Genomic DNA, 22,921 nt, shown 5'->3' on the forward strand with positions numbered 1-22,921 from the left:
CACATGGCAGGATCTCTCGTGACTTTTCAAGACAAGATTGCTCTTCTTGAGAAATTGCAAAATATTCTACAGGAACTCATGAGTAAGAGCGATCCATCGATGCGCCGGCCGGAGTGACCGAGCGGTTCTAAGCGCTACAGTCTGGAACCACGCGACCGCTACGGTCGCAGGTTCGAATCCTGCCTCGGGCATGGATGTGTGTGATGTCCTTAGGTTAGTTAGGTTTACGTAGTTCTAAGTTCTAGGGGATTGATGACCTCAGAAGTTAAGTCCCATAGTGCTCAGAGCCATTTGAACCATTTTTTTTTGAACCATCGATGCGGTGTTGATTCGCAGTGACCCAAAACTGTAATAGCAGATGACAATTTTGATTGCTTCGTCAGTTTCTGAGCTCTCCCACTGTCGCAAAAATTGTCGTCTGATGTCTTTTGTAACAAAAAGTAAGAATGGCAGTTCGGACATTGTCCTCTGATACTTCAGAAGACATTTTGTTTTCTTTTAATTTTCACGTTGGCTCTTGTCACTTTTTTGCTTGAAGCGACCTACGTTTTTACGGGATCCCTACTCCAGGTCAGTGGCATGTGCTAATTCAGTCAAGTCGTCGAAAGAGAAACTGCAACGCTTTTGACTGTACATGAAACGTATTCGCACCTGCGAGAACATTTCACGTATTTCTTAACAGCTGTAGTCGCCACAGTGCCTGTCCCTTCGAACATACATACATGTCTGGAGGAATTTTGCATCGTAATTCGAAATAACACAGGCACTGCAATATCTTACTTTTGATTAAAATTTTACTAGGATCATACATTTATTAAGGCTTCAAGTTATATTCATTTGTTTCATTCTTTCGTTTAATGCAAAGATGCCTGGTGGCATCACTGTTCATGCTCTGTGTAAAGTTGCAGGTCACCCATTAACTGTTTAGCTAAAATATTTAGAAGAGTTACTTCGCGCTGTATATAGTAAAACACTTTGGCTGTAGATAGCTGAAGGTTTATTTTCTATTGTTTATTCCAATCCGAGCTATAAACAGAACAGATCAGTGTGTTTTTGATGCACTCAGAGGACTCGAATTCAAAGTCTGATTTATCATTTTGGAGGTTGGCCTGAAAGACGAGGAGAAAATATGGCGTTAGTGACCAGCTGGACTTTCGTAATATCCAGGAATGATAAACGACAGTAGGCAATCAGGCATTAGTCTTGCCTTCCTCTTGATGTTTGTCCAGCGTATGCTTCGAGTGGCATAACTTCGGGGACGTTTGATAAACAGCTGTTCAGCAACAAAGAAGTTCCCTGTTGGGGAAATCGGACGCGGAAACTATTACAATGTTTAAGACTGCTTATGGGAATACTGCCTTAAGTAAAACCAAAGTCTACCAGTGGTTTTCACTTTTAAAAAAATGGAGGAATGTCAGTTGAAGATCAACCCGTTCAGGACGTTCCTCAACGTCAAGAAGTGACGAAAACGTCGACGAAATCATTGCCCTCGTTCGTAAAGACCGTCGCCGAAACGTTGATCAACTTTATGAGGTGTCTGGAATATCATGGAGTTAAATTCAGACGATTTTATCCTATGATTTGCACATGAGAAGGGTTGCAGCCAAAGTTGTCCCTCCCCTTCCTACAGACGAGCAAAGGGAGCATCGACTCCAGGCATGTTTTGAGCCTCAAAATCAGCTCAAAGAGGACCTGAATTTTCTCCCGAGGTGATTACTGGCGATAAACTGTGGTGCTATGGATACGACCCCGAGACAAATCAGCAAACAAGCCTGTGGAAGACAAATGGCTTTCCTCGTCCCAAAAAAGCTCGGCAAATCAAGTCAAACGTCAACAAAACGCTCATTTTTTTTTTTTTTTTTTTAAAATTGCAGAGGTGTTGTGCAAGCGGAGTTCGTTCCCTCGGGTAAACTGTCAGCCAGGAGCTCTACTTGGAGGTTTTGAAAAGACTGAGGGAGAGTATCCTGAAGGAAAGGGCAGATTTTTGGCGCACAGGCGACTGGTTCTTCCATCGTGGCAACGCGTCGGCCCACACGGCCCTCTCCGTAAAGCAGTTTTGACCAAAAACAGCACGACACCGATTGTCCACCCGCACCCCCTACTCACCAGGTCCTGCCCCCTTGGTTTCTTTTTGTTCCCCAGACTCAATAGAGACATGAAAGAAAAGCGTTTTGCCACTGTGGAGGAGGTAAAACAAAAATCGCTGGAAGAAATAAAGAACATCCCTATAAGTGAATTTATAAACTGTTTTTAACAATGGAAGGATTGCTTCTTTTATTATTAGATTACAAACAGCCGACCCGTTGCAAAGGTTAAAGTGCTCTTTACCTAGGTTTCGATAAGTATAAACCTATCTTCTTCAGAAGTAATCCTGAGGAAAATGAACATCGTGATTTATATGAAAGGTAGACACATAAGTCAAGATTAGAGTTCAACATATATTAAGAGAATCTTATGTTACAAAATATGAGAAGGATTTCTTGTACTTACAGTATTACATTAACATGGAGTGCTACGTCGCTGCCATTTTTACAAAGATCTCCATAGCTCCATTAGTCAGAATCAAATAAAGCCCTAAGAGTAGGGTTCGTCAAATAAATAAAATTAAGTACATGGAAGTTGGAGAGCGCGTTAGCAACTGAGTAAAATCGGCCTGCGTGGTAGCACTGCGGCCAGGGCAGGTGGCGCTCAGGTCGCGTACTATGTGCCGATTGGGGTACTGAAGCAATATGTAAAATATAAATATTGATTGCGTTCTAAGATAGAGTGACAGTAAATAAAAGGAAAGCATTTAACATTCCCATTATGACAATGTAGGAACCTTAGAAACAATAACGTAGAAACATATTTCAAAAAGGTAGGTGGCGCATACGCCATGAGTTACATGCAGTGGCATATACAGCTCAAAATAAAATTATATTACCAAATTAGTGAAGCACATAGAACGTATATAAGTCAAAAGCTTAAGAATAAACAGTAATGGCATCCTAAGACATAAATCATAAAGCTGGTCCACAATCCAGCTAATACACATTCACTCGGATCCGAGGTTTTGGGATAAGCGAGAATTACATGAGGGCCAGTGTAGTGGCAGCCATACATCAAGAGTAAAACACATTGCATAAAAGGTAGTGAGCTTAGAGATATAAAAATACATTATAGCTTCCTGAGGAAATAGACAACTGAGGTTATCAACATTAATGTTATGAATTAAATAGTACGGGTTTAAAGCCTTCAAAAAATTGCCTACAGGCAAGGTTCAACTGATCGTTGAGTATATTACCGTCTTTGAGCGCTAGATGTTTAAAAATAAATAACTCTTCCCACAGATCTAGTCTCCGTCCTTTAACTTGCCTGTGTAGGATAACCGTGTCTTCTAACTGTTTAGGCGTATGGCCGGCTATCAAGAGGTGTTCAGCAAAGGTAGAGTTGTGAACATTAGCTCCTTTTTTACCTAATAGATGTTCTTTATATCGTGTTTTAACAGCTCTGCCTGTTTGACCAATATAGTATGAGGGGCAGTTATTACAGGTTAGTTTGTATACACCTGAATTAGAAAACCAATCGTTAGCAATTTCTACTGAATGTATAAGATTTCTTTTTAGACTGTTGTCTGTAGAAAAGGAGACGTTACAGTTATATTTTTTATTTAGGAGACGTTTAATCCTATACGATATGTTACCCAAGCAAGGGATGGAAATAAATTTTTTAGTTTCTGTGGTATCTGTGGAGAGGTTATTACTCAAAGTCGAACAATTTTGGGGAATTTTCTTATTAAACAATTGATCGATCATATTCTGGTTGTATCCATTATTAACAGCAATCGTTTTGATGACATTCAATTCCTTTTGTTGATCCGCAGGTGATAAAGGCGTGGTTACCATTCGGTGAATGGCGGAATGAAAAAACGCCAGTTTGTGCGCTTTAGGATGAGTTGAGTCAGCAGGAATGACATTATCTGAATATGTTTCCTTGCGGAAGATATTGAAATGAAAGGTATTATCTTGTATAGAAATTGTTAAATCTAGAAAATTAAGCTCACGTTTATCATTTTGAAGTTCTTTTGTGAAGGAAATTTTTTCATGTAAACCACTGAAAGTGTTGAAGAGCTGCTCTAACTCATGGTCATTGCCATCAAAAGCAATGAAAATGTCGTCCACATAACGTGCATAATAGCGGATTTTTTGGTGTAATTCTGAAATAGAATTGAAAAATGCTGTTTCCAGGGCGTTAATGAAAACCTCTGCTAGAATACCGGCGAGGGGGCTGCCCATTGCCAGACCATCTGGCTGCATATACATTTTCCCATTAAATGTGAAATAATTGTATTTTAATACGACCTTAAGCAAACCAATAAGTTCAGCAATCTGAGTTTCACTTAGTTTTTTATGCTTAAAAAGATTTTCTTTTATAAGGTCTATGGTTTCATCCACGGGGACATTTGTATAGAGGCTGACGATGTCGAAGGACACCAGTCTAGTGTCAGGTGTACATTTTACAGATTGAATATTGTTAATTAATTCCTTACTATTTTTTATAGAAAAGTTATTTTCAAATGTGAAAGCATCTTTAATTTTAAAATGGAGGCACCTAGCAAGAGAGTGATGTGGACTGCCTATACCATTCACTACAGGGCGGATCGGATGATCTTGTTTGTGCAGTTTAAACTGGCTTCTGAGCACAGGTGGTTTCGGGTTCATATTTATGAGCCCTTTCTTTTGAAACTTATTAAACAGGCTGACGGAATTAGTTAGAGTACGCCGGATTTCATTTTGCAGTTCAGCAGTAGGATCTACGGTAACCTCAGTGATGTCGTTTTCCTCAAAAACCTTTACAGTTTTCTCTATATATTCATTTTTATAAGCCACGACAACGGTGTTACCTTTGTCACTCTTAGTGACCAAGGCGTCGTGTTCTCTAAGTTTATGATTAATGCTTTTTACTATACTATATTCGCCCGACTGACTATTAGGAGCTAATTTAATTTCTTTTTCTATTATGTTATTACATTCGTAGGCAGCGACGTAGCACTCCATGTTAATGTAATACTGTAAGTACAAGAAATCCTTCTCATATTTTGTAGCATAAGATTCTCCTAATATATGTTGAACCCTAATCTTGACTTATGTGTATACCTTTCATATAAATCACGATGTTCATTTTCCTCAGGATTACTTCTGAAGAAGATAGGTTTATACTTATCGAAACCTAGGTAAAGAGCACTTTAACCTTTGCAACGGGTCGGCTGTTTGTAATCTAATTACGTGGACCGTCGCTGATACGCAGCTATGTTTAAAATAATGAAATTCTTTTATTATTATTATTATTATTATTATTATTTTGTTCCTCTAGTTGTCGTCCGTGTTCAGGCGTATTGGTTTGGCAGTAGCCGTTACTTCAGTTATGCTAAAACTGAGGTTCCCGTTGCAGCTTTGAGCGAGCCAGTCCACCAAACCCACTTTCTTCCACCCATGACGAAATTTCCTTTACTCTATAGAGAGGACAGTTATCACGCTAAATACTAGACTAGAGAAGAGGAGCTTGTGGCACAACTTGACTGGAAGAAGGGATCGATTGGATGGACATGTTCTGAGACATCGAGGGATCACCAATTTAGTACAGGAGGGCAGCGTGGAGGATAAAAATCGTAGAGGGAGACCAAGAGATGAATATACTAAGCAGATTCAGAAAGATGTATGCTGCAGTAGGTACTGGAAGATGAAGAAGCTTGCACAGGATAGAGTAGCATGGAGAGCTGCTTCAAACCAGTCTCAGGACTGAAGACCACAACAACAATAAACTAGACTAATACCCTTAGGGTCTCATTTCAAACTGTCGACACATTTTGGGAAGCGAATTACTGTTCAAAGTGTTCTCATGACCATAATTATTCGTTGTATCGTAGGCTGTAAATATTGGTCCGATTCCAGAGAAGTAAAACAACTACATATAATTACAGAGCCTCCACGCAGTTCCAATGATGTTACAACATATACAAAAAATATTCTTCGTCAAGCACCCTCAGCGTCCTCTCCAGGCCCATGTAAGGGCGACGTGATCCAGTGATCGGGTGTAGTGCTTTCCTTACGTCTCGATTTAACAATTACATGACCTGCAGGGGCCCCTGAAATATACATATAACTCGTACGGAAGTTCTCTGTAGGAAGGATGGAAGGTCTGGACCCTTACAATTAAGCCGCATTGGAATTCGCTAAAATAATTCCTTTGCCCCATCTTGACACATACGTTAGGTAACCGCTTTAGAACTGCTCTTAAACGCCAGCCGGGATGGCCGAGCGGTTCTAGGCGCTACAGTCTGGAACCGAGCGACCGCTACGGTCGCAGGTTTGAATCCTGCCTCGGGCATGGATGTGTGTGGTGTCCTTAGGTTAGTAAGGTTTAAGTAGTTCTAAGTTCTGGGGGACTGATGACCTCAGCAGTTAAGTCTCATAGTGCTCAGAGCCATTTGAACCATTTTGCTCTTAAACACGTTCTGGTGTATAGACTGTCGTCACACACCTTGCGTCCACTAATGTTAACAAGTCCTATTGACTACAGAGATATTTATCCATTCTAACATAAACAACAAATATTCTGTTCCTCAAGGAGGCAAAGGCTAGCCTACAGTCTGTTCTGCTAGTACTGAATAACCTGACATCATATGGACGTGTTGCAGTGAAACCATAAATCAAATAAAATGTGAGAAAGCGACTAAAAGAGACTAGTTGGGGCATCAAGAAGCTGAATAATGGTGACAGTTTCGGTGGAAATAGCGAAAAACGAGTTTCTGTCTGTGAATAAAAGTGACATGGACACTATTACCGTAACACGTGTTCAAAAATGGCCGGTTTGGTCATACGTCGCTCATCTTCATAAACCGTATCCCTTCTGTAGCAGGCAATGAACTTGTACACGATAATATGTTCTCATACTCACTGACATTTATAGTAAGCTTACATGTTACCAAAACAGAAGATACGGAATGTGGGGGAGGAAGAAGGAAGTGTCTAGTCATGCGAGACCCTAACGTGTCTCGGGTACAGTAATACACCAAGTCCTAGTGGATTAAATTCTTCATTGCAGCTCTCCTTTCTCCGAAGATAACGCTCATTTGTAACGATAGTGCGGAATTAAACAGGATAAACATTACCTGCGGACAGATCTTTGCGGGCAGTCAATATATTTTCTTTCATGTAAAGTGTATAATTTTATAGGTTTTTAAATATCGAGCCAGTATGTTCGACGCGAAGCCTTCAAATCAACTGGGCCCCAGAATCCTAAGAGCCCTTTCGATCCCATTCATGCTGTACACTATGCTAAATGTCTTAGCTTTTCTTCGTTGGTGTTCTTCCTCTGATATCATCTCTCGTTCTCCGTTTTCTTTATTCTGTGCTATTTCTGAGAGCTGCCTCCGTGTTCCTTTCCACTCACATTTACTGTCACTGTCCGCTGTTGTACCACTCCTCTGCCGACGTCACCATGTTTAGAAATGTCTTGTTCCCGGCCACTCGCTAATATGTTGGGTTCCTGAAACGTATCCGTCTTATCCTTTTCTAACAACTAAAGCCAAAGAAACTTTTTGCGCTGGGTGTGCTTTGTTGTATTTCGCTACACGTATTTATTGCAAGAACTCTTTCTCGTTTCCACCTCCACGTAGGGTTCTTTCCCATCTACTTCTTAAGAGAATGACTCGAAATGACTAACATCGTAAATATGGGTTCAACAAAAGACTTCAGTGGTTTATAGACGGATATCTAGATGGGCCAGTGACCACTTCTCCACAATTACCTATGTTACAAAGTAAAGAACGGTCCAGCTGTCGCGTTAACTTTTGTATACCAATTTCCATATTTACGTTACTTAGTCTCTTCATCATCTCCATCATCACCGCCAGTACCATCAGTACGTGTAGTCTCCATTAACAGCACGCATAATATACGGCAGTATAGATATTTATCTCATTACATCATTCAATGAGCCACAATGATCTTTCAAACGTTTCCTCATCCACTATACCAATTTGCGCACGAGTTTCAATAACAACTGTCAGTTTTCTTTGTTGTAGCCGCTAAACTGAAAATGTATTGGATTCTCCTAGATGATAAGATAGGCAGCATACACGTGAACGCTTCAAGAGATAACGCCTGATAAGTGGAACGTATGGAATTAATGAAGATTAAACGTCAGAGCATATCGAAATAAAATGTAATTCAGTCTTTTCCGATTTCTTTCCCTGGGCGCATAGACCTACCTTACTTCGAAACAAGTTAAAGGCGTGTACGTCCACAATTCTAAGGGAATAACAAAACAATTATAAGTTCACTCACCTGTTTGTCGTTAACCTGCTGCCCAAAACCGGCCTTTATGTACTCTTTCTCCTGCAACGATATTCGTGGGTGGTCGTCTGGGGTGCTGTAAATGAGGTACAGCCAGGGCACGAACCAAGCGACAGCGACGGCGCCGAAGAAGTAGAACGCCATCGGCCACCCTCCTGCTTCAACCAGCACGCCGGAAACAGCCATAGCTATCAGACTGCCGGCGTAAATACCTGAACAAGAGAACACGCATACTGGAAATCTCGAGATATACCTGGGCTTTTGATCAACAGCATGAGCTGTGATGAGAATCTCAGATGACAGCAGGACAATAACTCTTGACGCCTGAGGTAAACTATCGCTAGTGCAAGAATGACGATTTTGAGGTTGTGGCTTGTTTAAGTTGTATCTTCTTTGGGGTGAACTGTTGTATGTGTACGTTTCACAGAATAGGAATTCAGCAATGTGATACTATCGTATGTGCAAGCAGAATCCAGCGGTAAACAATTGTTAGTGATGATGCTTCAAGTGAGCCGAATGTTGAGCGCCGCGCTCCTGATCGTATCGGCTATTACGATAGTTTACCTCTCAGTTATACATTACTTCCGTATCATCAGATGCATTGTTAATCATGTGCAAATAGCAAACTTCTGTATATTTTGATGTTTGGAACAGCATTTGTGGAACTAGCGCTGAAATTAGTACAGGTAAGCAAATGTTTAAGTACTTCAAATACCTCGAGAATTAATATTCTATCCTACAATCTCACTCCTTCATCAACCGAGAACTTTCAGTCAGTGTGCATAACTATTGCAAATTGTAGGGTTTTATTCGTTATAATGGAAAGTAACAAGCTCTTGTGGCACATTCCCCGATTTAGGAGAAGAATGATCTGGATGCTTTACCGCCAGGAGGCCATATTAATATCGTAACACAATTACAGAAGCTGCTCTTCCTTCTGACGAAAATGACTGGCTGGAATATACAGAACTGACACATCATACGATCAATCAAAGTTACGCCTCTATTACTCATAATGTGACATTTGCATTCAGCAAATTTGATTACATTTTCCATAATAATGCTATTTTACTTATTTACTTAGGAAAATGACACTGCAAATGGATTGGGTGTTGTGGTTTCTTAAGACAACGTTATTGATGGAATCGATATGTTGCTAACGAATGAAGAATCCCAGGCATATGATTTTCAATTCTCATTTTGGTTGGCCATAAGATATTCATTTACATAAATGTACATAAAAATGTACTTCAGACCAAAACACAATTAATGGCATTTCAATTGTACTAATGATGATTTTAATCATTTTAAGTCGTATTAATTTGGTTGCTTCCTTATGTTTTGAAGTCTCCGCCTTTTTCATAGGTGGTAGCCGAGTATAGGTGTATAGGGTCCTACTATGTGGTCAGCTCCGATGATGACGACATCGGTAAGACATGCAACTATGAAATACACGATGAAAAGATCGAATGCTGTCGTAGTGAGGCAGACGATTCCGGTGGTGAAGTTCCCTTTCAAGGCCAAAGACTTCAAGTTTGCAAAACAATTTTGTTAAATACTTTGAGTATTTCGGAAGTGTATGTCACCACAGTTTGGTACGAAACTCTGCTGATGGAATTGTTGAACCATATCGGAGAGAAAAGAAAGTTCCACCAAATAAGTTGGCCGAAGAAATAAGGAACGGTGTCAGAATGCACATCACAATGTTCCCCAAAAGCATTAGTCCCTACAGCCGAGAGAAATCAGGTATCTTCGTAGCCATCTCAATATATCAAAAATGTATTCTTTGTACTTAGAGCACTGCAAGGGAAAACAAGTGAAGGAAGAGTTTACTACAAAGCAGTGACTTTACCATGGCATTTTAAGACCAAGTTTGACTTTGGTGTCGAGGAACCTGCTAAAGATACCTGTGATGACAGTGACAAATTTCAGATGAACCTAAAGAATGATATAACAGATGCAGAAGCAATCCATATTAAATAAGATTATGATGCCCACTTGTCAGTAATATAAGACACAAAAACAAGACCTTTGACAAAAATCGGTCTAAATAATCTGGATTAAAGAAAAGGTTGTCATGTTCGATCTTCAGAAATGTTTGCCGACACCACACATTACTAAATATATGTCCAGAGATTTCTTAGATAAAACACACTATAATGTGAGAATCCTTCATGTGTCAGAGTAGAAATCCCATTGTTGCATGTGGATGAAATAGCTGCAGGACGTGGACCCAAAGAAGTGCCATATTGTTTGCTGAAGTGGGTCCTGGCTAACTCGTCTGAAATTCAAACTGAGGAACTTACTATACGAACTGATAGCTGCAGAGGTCCGAATCGTAACTTCCCCATTGTGTCATATTTTTGGATTATGAAATCTGTTCCTAATCTTAAAGTGATGAATGATAAATTCTTATCGTAGTTGGTGTCCATGCTGTTCCTGAACGAGTCAAAAGTAGACTGAGCTCAAATACTTTAACTGCGACACTATGGGACTGGCAATAGTTTGTACGTCAATGCCGCTTCAAGGAACTGATCGAATTATATGATATGCAAATGACAGATTTCGAAGACTTTGCAAGTCTTTTCAAGCCATCGCCTTTAGTTAAACAGCCAACCAAAAGTTTATTACCAGAAAAATTTTTGTTTAGCCAAATCGTGCATTTACAAGTTCGAGCAGAGAATTGAGGTTCTGTGTTGCATAAAAAAACATCCGATCGTGCATTTCAAGATACTGATGTACAGCGGCGAAAAAGAGGGGCAGCCTGAAGAACTTTGTGCTGTGCGAAAAAGTGTCGGACTCACAGCCTGCAGGAAAGCATAAAGATTGACAAAAGCTACTAAGGTGGGTGCCTCAATGTTTTCACCATTTCTGCAAAAGTGTACTACGGACTGTTTTCATTAAGACAGTGCGGCGAAATTTGACTGTAATGGGCTATGGCATCAGACGACCGATACGAGTGCCTCTGCCGACAGCACGAAACTGCCTGCGACGACTCTCCTCAGCCCGTGACCCTAGGCGATTGGAAGCCCGCGGTCTGGTCAGATGAGTCCCGATTTCAGTTGGTAAGAGCTGATGATAGGTTTCGAGTGTGGCCTAGACCCTACGAAGCCATGGACCCAACTTGTCAACAAGGCACAGTGCAAGCTGATGGTGGCTCCCTCTCGTCCAATTGACCCTATGAGACTATGCAGTCATATGCTTCATTTTCCGAAAGAATGATGGATTTTTTGTGGACAGCAATGCGCCATGTTACGGGGCACGATTGTTTGCAATTAGTTTGAAGAATATTCTGCACTATTCGAGCGACTGGTTCTGGCCACCCACATCGCCCGGCATGAATTCCATGGAGCATTTATGAGACATAATGGAGAGATCAGTTCGTGCACCGGCAACACTGTCGCAATAATGTATGGCTGTAGAGGCAGCATGGCTCAATATTTCTGGAGGGGACTTCCAACGATTTAACGAGTCCGTGCCACGACGAGCTGCTGCACTACGCCGGGCAAAAGTAGGTCCGACACGATATCCGGAGGTATCCTTTGACTTTTGTCACCATCGTGTATGTCACTATGAAGGAAGAAGTGCTCATTATAATAACATTTTCTTTCCTTTAAGTGTCACTCCCATTCCTCTCGTGTCTATTTGTGCTTCACTTTTCCTTATTGACATTTATATCGCTCTCACTTCTCTCATTATATGCATGAAGTTGCCGTCAAAAGTCCCTCATTTTTGTAGGTTTTGCAGCTTTCGCTATAGGCCTACTGTAATACAGGTGTGAACTTCACAATTAACAAGCTCAAAGCGTTCCCATGGGACAATTATGCTGAATATGAGATTTGGTACAGTGTCTGAAAAAATGTCAAGCACCCAGAACACACGGCCGGTTGTTGGTTGGTTGTTTCGGGTAAGGAGACCAGACAGCGAGGTCATCGGTCTCATCGGATTGGGGAAGGACGGGGAAGGAAGTCGGGTTGTGGTATTGATGAGAGAGCGCTGCACATTGACTCGAACACTTATGGACGTTTTTTTTCCCCCAGGAACGTTCTTCCGCCCCTCCCCCTCCCTCCCCCCTCTGCCCACCACCCTCTCTTGTCTTCTGCCGGAAGAAATGGGTTGCGACCTTGATGTCGTCCAACAGTGACGCGCGTCCGTAACTCAGGCGCCAGGAGCTCGTTACAGCGAAGAGTTTATCTAGATAACTTCGTGATAATTAGACATTATCCGCGAAATATGTCACTGTGAAAGATAAACAGTGGCGTTGCCATTTGTCAATATCTCGAGTAGGACTGAAAGTTGTTAGAACTGGAAATGTATAGAACGGTATTTACAAGTAACTACTATTTGAACTGCAGAAAACTTGTTATAAAATTACAAAAGAAATTATAGTCATAGGAAACGTGAGGAGTGCTACAGCTTGAAAAAGCGAGTGGAAACTATCGCTACATTAAATGTCTTAGCTTAATATTAATACCTGAAAATAAAAATCCTGAGAATTTCGACCTCTCCTTTGGATGAAACCACTTGGATACCATAGCCTGGAGAGACGGAATAACAACACCCTGAAAAAAGGAAACAGAATTCAAATGCTTGCTCGATTGTTTTTAACGAATAACTTTTTCAAAACTTCGATGTATAAAGTACTCTCAGCACTAATGTAAATAAATGTATACGTACCAATAATAGGTGACAGCTTACTGTAATCGTAAACCAGTTCGCCGGCCGAAGTGGCCGTGCGGTTAACCGCAAGACCGCTACGGTCGCAGGTTCGAATCCTGCCTCGGGCATGGATATTTGTGATGTCCTTAGGTTAGTTAGGCTTAACTAGTTCTACGTTCTAGGGGACTAATGACCTCAGCAGTTGAGTCCCATGGTGCTCAGAGCCATTCGAACCATTTTTTGTAAACCAGTTCCAAAATATGACGTCTAATATTCTTATTCAACCGTTATGTCATTGGTGAACCGTCTGAAAAAAACATGTATGATGTTTTTCCTCTTTATTTGACATTATTCAGTGTTTCACTTAATTACGAGGGTTGGAACTTTAATAGTCGCCAACTATTTATTTACAGCTCGTACAAAATAGATACAGGGTGTTTCAAAAATGACCGGTATATTTGAAACGGCAATAAAAACTAAACGAGCAGCGATAGAAATACACCGTTTGTTGCAATGTGCTTGGGACAACAGTACATTTTCAGGCGGACAAACTTTCGAAATTACAGTAGTTACAATTTTCAACAACAGATGGCGCTGCAAGTGATGTGAAAGATATAGAAGACAACGCAGTCTGTGGGTGCGCCATTCTGTACGTCGTCTTTCTGCTGTAAGCGTGTGCTGTTCACAACGTGCAAGTGTGCTGTAGACAACATGGTTTATTCCTTAGAACAGAGGATTTTTCTGGTGTTGGAATTCCACCGCCTAGAACATAGTGTTGTTGCAACAAGACGAAGTTTTCAACGGAGGTTTAATGTAGCCAAAGGACCGAAAAGCGATACAATAAAGGATCTGTTTGAAAAATTTCAACGGACTGGAAACGTGACGGATGAACGTGCTGGAAAGGTAGGACGACCGCGTACGGCAACCACAGAGGGTAACGCGCAGCTAGTGCAGCAGGTGATCCAACAGCGGCCTCGGGTTTCCGTTCGCCGTGTTGCAGCTGCGGTCCAAATGACGCCAACGTCCACGTATCGTCTCATGCGCCAGAGTTTACACCTCTATCCCTACAAAATTCAAACGCGGCAACCCCTCAGCGCCGCTACCATTGCTGCACGAGAGACATTCGTTAACGATATAGTGCACAGGATTGATGACGGCGATATGCATGTAGGCAGCATTTGGTTTACTGACGAAGCTTATTTTTACCTGGACGGCTTCGTGAATAAACAGAACTGGCGCATATGGGGAACCGAAAAGCCCCATGTTGCAGTCCCATCGTCCCTGAATCCTCAAAAAGTATTGGTCTGGGCCGCCATTTCTTCCAAAGGAATCATTGGCCCATTTTTCAGATCCGAAACGATTACTGCATCACGCTGTCTGGACATTCTTCGTGAATTTGTGGCGGTACAAACTGCCTTAGACGACACTGCGAACACCTCGTGGTTTATGCAAGATGGTGCCCGGCCACATCGCACGGCCGACGTCTTTAATTTCCTGAATGAATATTTCGATGATCGTGTGATTGCTTTGGGCTATCCGAAACATACAGGAGGCGGCGTGGATTGGCCTCCCTATTCGCCAGACATGAACCCCTGTGACTTCTTTCTGTGGGGACACTTGAAAGACCAGGTGTACCGCCAGAATCCAGAAACAATTGAACAGCTGAAGCAGTACATCTCATCTGCATGTGAAGCCATTCCGCCAGACACGTTGTCAAAGGTTTCGGGTAATTTCATTCAGAGACTACGCTATGTTATTGCTACGCATTGTGGATATGTGGAAAATATCGTACTATAGAGTTTCCCAGACCGCAGCGCCATCTGTTGTTGAAAATTGTAACTACTGTAATTTCGAAAGTTTGTCTGCCTGAAAATGTACTGTTGTCCAAAGCATATTGCAACAAACGGTGTATTTCTATCGCTGCTCGTTTAGTTTTTATTGCCGTTTCAAATATACCGGTCATTTTTGAAACACCCTGTACATCTTTCAAAGTTTTACTGACCTTCATAGTAGTCACCGGCACTGTTCAAAATGATTCAAATGGCTCTGAGCACTATGGGACTTAAAATCTGAGGCCACCAGTTCCCTAGAACTTAGAACTACTGAAACCTAACTAACCTAAGGACATCACACATATCCATGCTCGAGGCAGGATTCGAACCTGCGACCGTAGCAGTCGCTCGGCTCCGGACTGAAGCGCCTAGAACCAGCATTGTGTAAAACCCGTTGTCAACGATGTGGAAGTCGTAGGCCACTCGTAGCAGTGCCTGTTGTGTTGACAGTTCGAGTGGCGCGGTCTATTGCCAGACGAATTTGTAGCAGTTCTGAAGCGAATGCCGTGAAGTGTTTCCTTCAGTTTAGAAATCGAGTTGAACTCACGAGGGCTTAAGACGGGGAAGTGCAGTAAGTGGTATAGCACTTAGCAGCCCCATAGATCAAACAGATCAGTAACAAATAACTTACGGGTTTGCTACCGGGTGACGTGGTCGACCACCGTCGATATTTCGGCGGTGGTCGACGACGTCACCCGGCAGCAAACCCGTAAGTTATTTGAAAATTCAATTCACCGGAAAAAGTTAAGGTCTCACAAATCAGTAACAGCTTGCAGTGTACGTGCTTGAGCATTTCCTGCAAAATTATGGTTAGGTCCTGACGGAGGTGTCTTCACTTCTTCCTCTACGTTGTTCATTTTTGGAACACAACCTACGAACAGCTTAGAGACAGAAGTGATGACACTTGCTGCAGGACCTGACCAACATTTTGCAGGACAGTGCTTAAGTACGTACAGAGCAAGCTGTTACTAATTTGTTTGACTGATGGGGCTGCTAAGTGCTATACCACCTACAGCACTCTCCTGACTTAAGCCCTCGTTAGTTCAACTCGATTTCTAAACTGAAGGAAACACTTCACGGCATTCGCTTCAGAACTGCTACAGATTCGTCGTGCAATAGACCGCGCCGCTTGAACTGTCAACACGACTGGCACTGCTAAGAGTATCCTACGACTTCCACATCGCTGACAACGGGTTATACACAACGCTGGTGACTACTTTGAAGGTCAATCAGACTTTGAAACATGTATCTATTTTGTACGAGCTATAAATAAATAGTTGCCACTGTTAAAGTTCCAACCCTCGTATGTCAAAATCCATTGAAGCACAATTTCATATTTAACGATGTAAGACAAACACTGTGGATATTCAAATATATTATTGTTGCTTCTCAAACGTACTGCATCTGATGGCATCATCGAAACGGTATTCTCAATAAGCACTTGTTCTTCGCGTTCATGTAATGATGACGACTGTTGTTGGAAGACCTCATATGGACGTTAATTGCCTTGTCGTGAAGAATCAATTTTAAATTCGGCAGCCTGATACCGCAGTCTGTAGAGAGGTGGAGGAAACAGGTCGTTGGGGTGGTTGCCAAATGTATAGGTGCGAACTAGTGGCCGCTTATCTTGAAATTTTGGAAATTTGTGGTAAGGGCTTATGGGACGAATCTGCTGAGGTGATCGGTCCCTAAGCTTACACACTACTTAACCTAACTTAAACTAACTTATGCTAAGGATAACACACACACCTATGCCCGAGGGAGGACTCGAACCTCCGACGGGGGAGCCGCGCGGACCGTGACAAGACACCATTGACCGCGCGGCTACCCCGCTCGGCATAGCTCTCCTGCAACGTGTCTAGCACAGTCTGTGCCTGTTCCCACTCTTTGATGATGGAATATCCTGCGTCTGGCAGTTAAATTACCTGTTGTGCAGGTGTAGACATTTCTTCGTTAAGGATAGCCCAGAAAGAGAAAGAAAAGCGAGTATCTTTCTGGTTTTTTTTTATCTTTCCGTGCCCGTTACTCAGAAAGAACTCGGCAGCCACTAATACACTCCTGGAAATTGAAATAAGAACACCGTGAATTCATTGTCCCAGGAAGGGGAAACTTTATTGACACATTCCTGGGGTCAGATACATCACATGATCACACTGACAGAACCACAGGCACATAGACACAGGCAACAGAGCATGCACAATGTCGGCACTAGTACAGTGTATATCCACCTTTCGCAGCAATGCAGGCTGCTATTCTCCCATGGAGACGATCGTAGAGATGCTGGATGTAGTCCTGTGGAACGGCTTGCCATGCCATTTCCACCTGGCGCCTCAGTTGGACCAGCGTTCGTGCTGGACGTGCAGACCGCGTGAGACGACGCTTCATCCAGCCCCAAACATGCTCAATGGGGGACAGATCCGGAGATCTTGCTGGCCAGGGTAGTTGACTTACACCTTCTAGAGCACGTTGGGTGGCACGGGATACATGCGGACGTGCATTGTCCTGTTGGAACAGCAAGTTCCCTTGCCGGTCTAGGAATGGTAGAACGATGGGTTCGATGACGGTTTGGATGTACCGTGCACTATTCAGTGTCCCCTCGACGATCACCAGTGGTGTACGGCCAGTGTAGGAGATCGCTCCCCACACCATGATGCCGGGTGTTGGCCCTGTGTGCCTCGGTCGTATGCAGTCCTGATTGTGGCGCTCACCTGCACGGCGCCAAACACGCATACGACCATCATTGGCACCAAGGCAGAAGCGACTCTCATCGCTGAAGACGACACGTCTCCATTCGTCCCTCCATTCACGCCTGTCGCGACACCACTGGAGGCGGGCTGCACCATGTTGGGGCGTGAGCGGAAGACGGCCTAACGGTGTGCGGGATCGTAGCCCAGCTTCATGGAGACGGTTGCGAATTGTCCTCGCCGATACCCCAGGAGCAACAGTGTCCCTAATTTGCTGGGAAGTGGCGGTGCGGTCCCCTACGGCACTGCGTAGGATCCTACGGTCTTGGCGTGCATCCATGCGTCGCTGCGGTCCGGTCCCAGGTCGACGGGCACGTGCACCTTCCGCCGACCACTGGCGACAACATCGATGTACTGTGGAGACCTCACGCCCCACGTGTTGAGCAATTCGGCGGTACGTCCACCCGGCCTTCCGCATGCCCACTATACGCCCTCGCTCAAAGTCCGTCAACTGCACATACGGTTCACATCCACGCTGTCGCGGCATGCTACCAGTATTAAAGACTGCGATGGAGCTCCGTATGCCACGGCAAACTGGCTGACACTGACAGCGGCGGTGCACAAATGCTGCGCAGCTAGCGCCATTCGACGGCCAACACCGCGGTTCCTGGTGTGTCCGCTGTGCCGTGCGTGTGATCATTGCTTATACAGCCCTCTCGCAGTGTCCGGAGCAAGTATGGTGGGTCTGACACACCGGTGTCAATGTGTTCTTTTTTCCATTTCCAGGAGTGTATTTCCAGATGAACGAATTGTGTACGTCATCTATATTTGTCGCATCTGTCTTTAATAGTGTGTCACGTGATCACTATGAGACTTTCCACATTGGTATGGAAATCTCATAAACACGGTCAGTGTCAGTATTGTTGTTGTTGTTGTTGTTTTTATTATCGCTTAAACCTTTATGCATCAGTCCGAAAGTATGTCTATAGTGGACGCTGTCACCAAGTCCCAACAATAGCCGGCCGTGGTGGCCGAGCCGTTCTAGGCGCTTCAGTCCGGAACCACGCGGCTGCTACGGCCGCAGCTTCGAATCCTGCCTCGGGCATGGATGTGTTTGATGTCCTTAGGTTAGACAGGTTTAAGTAGTTTTGAGTCTAGGGGACTGATGACCTCAGATGTTAAGCTCCATAGTGCTTAGAGCCATTTGAACCATTTTGAACCCAACTATACGCAACTGCAAGAGATGAACTCTTTAGACAAACTTGCTCAACTATTGTAGGTGGTCAGTCATACATTTTGCCACGTAGAGCACTTCATTATTAGCACCTGTTGCACAGCTGACTTTTCGGTAGTCTTCAGACGTACTGTTTGCAGCTAACTTCCCACGGCCACAGTTTTTGTACGATTCCTACATTGTACATAATCCCGTTCTTTGCTTATTTAGGGCTGCAAGGTGCCGATTACCTGGGAAACAACCATTACACTAAGAAGGCAATAAATTATTGGCACAATATGCATTATCATATCCTTCGAAAATAAAATGGTCATGTGTATTGCTCTGCTGCACGTGTAGTAACATGTTACGAATTATTGGACAATTTGATATGGTAGTAAACACAAATGCCTGAATTTACAACTTAGGAAGAACAGCTTCAGTTCTTGCATTTAACTGCATATGCGACAAAGTCTACGGACGACAGTGTGATTTTCCTAGGGAAGCTGCAGAAATTCGTACGTGGATCCAACTAGTGGTTGCATAGGAGTGGAGAAGATTCCAGGGAAGCGACTGAAATGGTTCGTGTTGATTCCGTACAGAAACAGATACTTCATGTGAATTAGAAGAACATTAATGACCAGCATCAGTGTGTCACAGAATGAAATGTTATGAGTGACAAAAGGGATATATAGCTCGTATTTATGTGGGTAATTCATTACTGACCTACCCCATATGAGACATTGATAACAGTTCTACAAGCCTTTAAATCGAAGGTAACAATTGAGAAGTAAATGTGTTTTGTGCTAGTTATAAAACCACGTGGGTCTGACTCATTTTTCTTCGCAGAGAATGTTATCACATGATACGCGTACCTTCTCGCGTTGGAATTAATTAATGCCTCAACACACAGCGAAAGAAGAAGAACAAGTGTTCATTTTCCATAAAGCATAAGAGAGTCTAAGAGTACAGTGCAATACTGTAGAAATGTCAGGAATGGTTCAAAAATGGTTCAAATGGCTCTGAGCACTATGGGACTTAACATCTAAAGTCATCAGTCCCCTAGAACTTAGAACAACTTAAACCTAACTAACCAAAGGACATCACACACTTCCATGCCTGTGGCAGGATTCGAACCTGCGACCGTAGCGGTCGCGCGGTTCCAGACTGAAGCGCCTAGAACCGCTCGCCCACTGCCAGGAATGGTCATCCATCGTCCGCAGATAACATTTTCTGTGAATGACCACTCCATTCGTCGATTTTCTGAGTGCGTGGATACTGTGGAATTCTGTCTGGGGTGAGGCGAACACCCCTCCACTTTCAGTGACGTTGCCAGAAATGACATGCCGAATTACGAAAGATACTGAGAACACTCCACAAGAATTGTTTGAGAAGTCTTCTGGGTCACGTGACTTGCACCTATATATCTGTTACGTTACACGTCCAGTTTCTATAGAACGCATGGAATGTTTTGTAAAACTCTCGAAGTTTCCTCTTTAAGTAGGTTATACTGTTATGTATTTATATTCAGTATGCTTAAACTTTAAAGTTATGAAATCTTCCAGTAAATTTTAATCGATTTTGCCTGTGCCATTAGCGGCGGAGTTTGGAAAACTCCATCTCAGTTGAATTTTTCTGTGGTAGTGTCCCAGTTGTCTCTCAGCACTTGGAGGCATTTAACATCATACTTGAACTGGAGCTTCCAATTTATGAGGCGTTAATGCGACGAAAGTGCACCTGATGGTTACCTCAAGGAAAGAACAGCTGGTTCGAAATGGTTCAAATGGCTCTGAGCACTATGGGACTTAACTTCTGAGGTCATCAGTCGCCTAGAACTTAGAACTAATTAAATCTAACTAACCTAAGGACATCACAAGATTCGAACCTGCGACCGTAGCGGTCGCTCGGTTCCGGACTGGTGCGCATAGAACCGCACGGCCACTCCGGCCGGCGAAAGAACAGCTCATCACGTGATTGTATGTTGTCATGCGGATACTAGCAAAGCTCTTGCGATGGAGTGCTTTTATTCATCATGAGATCGATAAGCTGACATTGAAGGACGAGGAAGATTATCAGTTCTCACGTTTTTATTATCTAGTCTAACATTACTTGACCATCGAAGCGTGAAACGATAAAGCTACAAAGACGGTAGGCCTTTAATCACGAACTCTGTTTCGCTTTATATTCCTATGTTGATTTAATTTCTCAGTGTTGTTATTTCAGATGGATGCTACATTTGCTTCTCGGTTAAGGCTACTGGCAGTTTTCTTTCTGCCGCGTAGGCTATTTCATTTCATGACAGGGCATAAAAACTTCACAACACAAAACGTAGATCTAGTGCAATGATTGTTCACACTGCTTTATTTCTATCTATTATTACGTTCAAATCCTCTTCGAAAGAATAGTTTGCAAGATATTCAACTGGTTTACTTTCAAGAACAATTACATATTTCTATCCCATTGCTTGTGATTGGCCTTCATGTCTTTTTAATGAAAAAAAAAAACAGGTATGAAAGTCTCCTCATTCCAAAAATAAGCTTTCTGTTCCTAATAATGAGTGAAACTCGTACATATTCTTTTTCATAAGTGATCAACAAAACAATTTGAAGTACAGTGATGTTATGTTATGTTAACCGAGGACCTAGAAACGACGGAGAGGCTCCGTCCCCGCCGCAGCCGCAGTGGTCCCCAACCCCACGACGACTACCGCAGTCCACTTCACCCCTCCGTCGCCCCACACCGAACCCAGGGTTATTGTGCGGTTCGACCCCCGGTGGACCCCCCAGGGAACGTCCCACAAAGGACGAGTGTAACCCCTATGTTGGCGTGGTAGAGTAATGGTGGTGTACGCGTACGTGGAGAACTTGTTTGGGCAGCAATCGCCGACATAGTGTAACTGAGGTGGAATAAGGGGAAGCAGCCCGCATTCGCCGAGGCAGATGGAAAACCGCGTAAAAACCATCCACAGACTTGCCGGCTCACCGGATCACGAAGTACAGTGATAGTCCTAAGAGATATTCTGGTAACGCAATGATAAAGATAGAAAATACACTAGGAACCAGGAAATATCGTGCATCATTTTCCCCAGTCGGAGCCAATACAGGATGTGCATTCGGGGACAGAATTCGTGTGACCCGTCATCTTTTCTTAAAATGAATTGCAAAGGTTTACTGTCTGTTACATAGCATAACAAGCAAATAGAAACAGTACTACCAACATACTGCCAACTCCAGGTTTCGCTACCGCACCTTCAAGGAAATAACAAGTGAAAAACCAACTGTACCGCATTTAGAAGTTAACAAAAGATGAATTTTATTCAAAGACGGTTTAACAAAAGGGGCACTTATCCACCATAAAACGAGGAAAGAAAATAGTCACGTATGAGCATCACAACCAGGTATAACAACATTCTTCATGATGTGTGCCTGGTATGCAATAGCGCGGAGATTGTAAACGGATTTACTAACTGATCCGCTACTTTATTTTTCACACAGCATTGTTAGCTCGTCACTGCTGACACATTCTTCTCTACATCCCTGTCATCAAAGTTTCAGTAAAGGGAAACATCAAAAACACTTGAGATGCCACAGTTCGCATATACTAGTCAGACGTTTCTGACACATTATGATGAATCGATGCTTACATTATATGAATTTCCATGAATTAAATGATAGGCTTCAAACCATTGACAACAGCTAGTATTTCAAGTATCTGTCACCTTGACAAACCGGATCTAGGAGATGGACGTTCAGTGGGTCGCTAAATATCCGGTAACAATACGAGTATGTTCAGAGATGGATGAGACAAAATCCACAAACTTATGGTATTTGCTGGTAATAACATGATTTATGTCTATATGCGAATCATGCTGTCTCAGTGTAATCCAGATAGTTGTGCTGAGATCGAAATATTTTTTTCTATTTGTTCCTGACTGTCGAACGTGTAAGTAAAATGAAAGCTGCTACCCAGCTAGACCAGTACTAACAACAAATATCCGTTGGCGGCACAGACAAGAGGGCTCCTGCTTTACAACTTCTGTTGCGAATCGTTAGAGACCACAGAGTCCAGCCTTTTTCCTACAGCCCACATGACAGTGTCTGCTCACCGGCTTTGTCATGTGTAGGAGGGTGACAAATGTTTGGCATGCTGCGTCGTCGCTGGTTTCCTCGAAATGGGTGATATAATTCAGATGTAATC

At 42.9% G+C, this 22,921-nt stretch overlaps 1 protein-coding gene across 1 annotated transcript in view; it reads right to left on the bottom strand.

Annotated features, from left to right (window-relative positions):
• Positions 1–22,921, bottom strand: part of LOC124775487 (sialin-like) — a 158,263-nt gene that overhangs the window by 62,808 nt on the left and 72,534 nt on the right. The window contains exons 4-5 of the mRNA XM_047250320.1: positions 12,811–12,898; positions 8,328–8,548 (exon numbers count right to left, since the gene is read on the bottom strand). Coding sequence (XP_047106276.1) covers positions 8,328–8,548; positions 12,811–12,898 — 309 coding nt within the window. The remainder of the gene's footprint in view (positions 1–8,327; positions 8,549–12,810; positions 12,899–22,921) is intronic.

This window comes from Schistocerca piceifrons, chromosome 2, assembly GCF_021461385.2.
Source record: "Schistocerca piceifrons isolate TAMUIC-IGC-003096 chromosome 2, iqSchPice1.1, whole genome shotgun sequence".
Taxonomy (NCBI): Eukaryota; Metazoa; Arthropoda; class Insecta; order Orthoptera; family Acrididae; genus Schistocerca; species Schistocerca piceifrons.